The sequence below is a fragment of the Papilio xuthus genome, unplaced genomic scaffold, assembly GCF_000836235.2.
Source record: "Papilio xuthus unplaced genomic scaffold, Pxut_1.1 DF827714.1, whole genome shotgun sequence".
NCBI classification, from domain to species: Eukaryota; Metazoa; Arthropoda; class Insecta; order Lepidoptera; family Papilionidae; genus Papilio; species Papilio xuthus.
The window spans coordinates 102,357-104,906 of NW_013530935.1; the positions used below are offsets into that span (position 1 = coordinate 102,357).

General features: G+C 45.4%; 1 protein-coding gene across 1 annotated transcript; it reads left to right on the forward strand.

Moving 5' to 3' along the window:
• Nucleotides 1–1,552, forward strand: LOC106116599 (homeobox protein SIX6). The gene has a single exon (XM_013310479.1). It carries the CDS (start codon nucleotides 1–3, stop codon nucleotides 784–786), a length of 786 nt encoding a protein of 261 aa, XP_013165933.1. The 3' UTR covers nucleotides 787–1,552.
• Nucleotides 1,553–2,550: the final 998 nt, after the last annotated feature.

Here is a 2,550-nt window from a genome sequence, read left to right on the forward strand (position 1 = left end):
ATGCGCGGCTGGGACGAGTGCACGACGGCGGCGCTGCACGCGCGCATCCTGGAGGCGCAGCGCGGGCCCGGCGCGGCCGAGGCGCCCGCCTGCGAGCCCGCGCTGGACCTGGCGGCTCCGACGCCGCTGCTGCCGTTGCCTACGCTGTCGTTCAGCGCGGCACAGGTGGCCACCGTGTGCGAAACGCTCGAGGAGAGCGGGGACGTGGAGCGGCTGGCACGGTTCCTGTGGTCGCTGCCGGTGGCGCACCCCAATGTGGCCGAGCTGGAGCGTTGCGAAGCAGTACTGCGCGCGCGCGCCGTGGTCGCATTTCACGCGGGCAGGCATCGTGAGCTGTATTCGATCCTGGAGCGACACCGGTTCCAGCGGTCGAGCCATGCCAAGCTGCAGGCGCTATGGCTGGAGGCGCACTACCAGGAGGCGGAGCGACTGCGCGGTCGGCCGCTTGGGCCCGTCGATAAGTATCGCGTGCGCAAGAAGTTCCCGCTGCCGCGCACCATCTGGGACGGCGAGCAGAAGACACATTGCTTCAAGGAACGCACACGGTCGCTGCTGCGCGAATGGTACTTGCAGGACCCCTACCCGAACCCCACCAAGAAGCGCGAGCTGGCAGCGGCGACGGGCCTAACGCCCACGCAGGTCGGCAACTGGTTCAAGAACCGACGGCAGCGGGACCGCGCCGCCGCCGCCAAGAACCGCTCCGCGCTACTCGGCCGCGGATTCGCCTCCTCCTCCACCTACGACGAGGATTCAGCCGACTCCGAAATCAACGTGGACGAGGAGTAGCGGCGTATGGCGCGGGACACAGTGGTTACGTTGCAATACGGACTAGGCCGTCGCGACGCGAGTGTTGTGCGGACGTGGTGAATCAGTTCGCATTAGGGTATCTTATGAGTGCTAGTGAAGTTGATATCGCCGTATCTCCGCACCAGGTATGTACTGTGCACTATGTAGTGACCGACGACGCTCGCCGCTGTCGAGTGCCGGCTAGCCAAATATCCCTTCGCACACTCGACTCGCGACCGCGGCGGGTATGGCCGACGCTAGGCTAGGCTAGGCTAGGCTAGGCTAGGCTATTCCTTCTGTATAATTTTTATTTGTCTATTTAAATACGCCTACTTAGGTTTAAGAATATTTTTCGTGTGGTCGGGAACCGCTATATATATCCTATTTTAGTAGTAAATGAAGAATTTATTTATCATATCAGCTTTCAGTTGTGTACATTGCGTAGGTATGTTCTGTGTAGATAGGATATTGCGCGGCGGCGGCGGCCGGCAGTGCGGCGGCATGTCGGCATGTCGGCATGTCGGCTCGTATCTGAGCAGAGCAGAGCGGAGCACGACGGCCGCTTGTCCTAAGTTATTTGTTCCGGGCGATGTTGACTGTTTTCACTTAGTTATTTATTACAATAAAACATATAAGTGTATCGAGGGCGCTGCAATGTGGTCTGTTACATCCGCGACAATTTACAACTTACCGTATATTTGTAGGCCTATTTAAAACAATAACAAATCGAATCAAACTTTTCCACTGGTGGATTTATATTAATACTTTCTTGTTTAAAAAATTTATTGCTTAAAAGTTTTGTCAATTTTATTGGTTATTTTAAATTAGATGGCATTAAAAATAATATTTTTTTAAGAACAAAAAAGTGAAATAACTTTAACAATTTTTAAGTACTTCATAACTTGTATGGAAATTATTTTTTTTTACAAAAAAATTGGGTTTTATGTGGTGTTTATAAATTATTAATGCTTATAATAAATTAACGGTTTGCGAAATGTAAACAATTGTGTACACATTACCCATTAAAGCTTAGCTTAATGTGTAGTCAAGGAATATGTTATAAGTAGAAATAATGAATATAGATAAATATAATAAAGTTGTAAAGGCAGCATTAGTCAACTCAAAATTACATTCATTTACATTTTTATTATAATATTTATAAAATAAAAATAATATGTAAGCTAAAGTAAATGTCATTTTCAATTTAAACGTTTGCGCAATTTTAGCGTATTTTATAATATAATTTGATTTAAAACAACACCAACGTAAATTAAGTAAGACAAATTATAAATAAAAAAATAAATAATAATAAACTTAAGACAAAAGTATCAAAACCATTCACATAGTTTAATTTTCATAAGTGTCATTCTATTGAAGATCACACATAAAATTGTCAGACAGGTCCGTCTGACTGTCAGGTACATACATACAACGGCCGACTCAATGTAACCTCTTTTTACTGTCAAAGCACCAGTATTTAGAAAAACATATTATTTTCCCGCTACATATAGATATAATATATTAAAATCATTCTTATATCTACAAAAGTTGATTTTACTAGAAAATTATATAAATATAATGAAGTACACCACATTGCAGCGTTCATTATAAATTGTCTTCTTAGACTTGATATAAAATATAAGAGAGTTTTGTACGTTATATGTTTATTTGAAATGTGATTGTGATACATATAGTATGCCGCACTTGGCCGCACTTGGCCGCACTTGGCCGTATGTGGCCACATGCGGCTAACATTTGGTCATA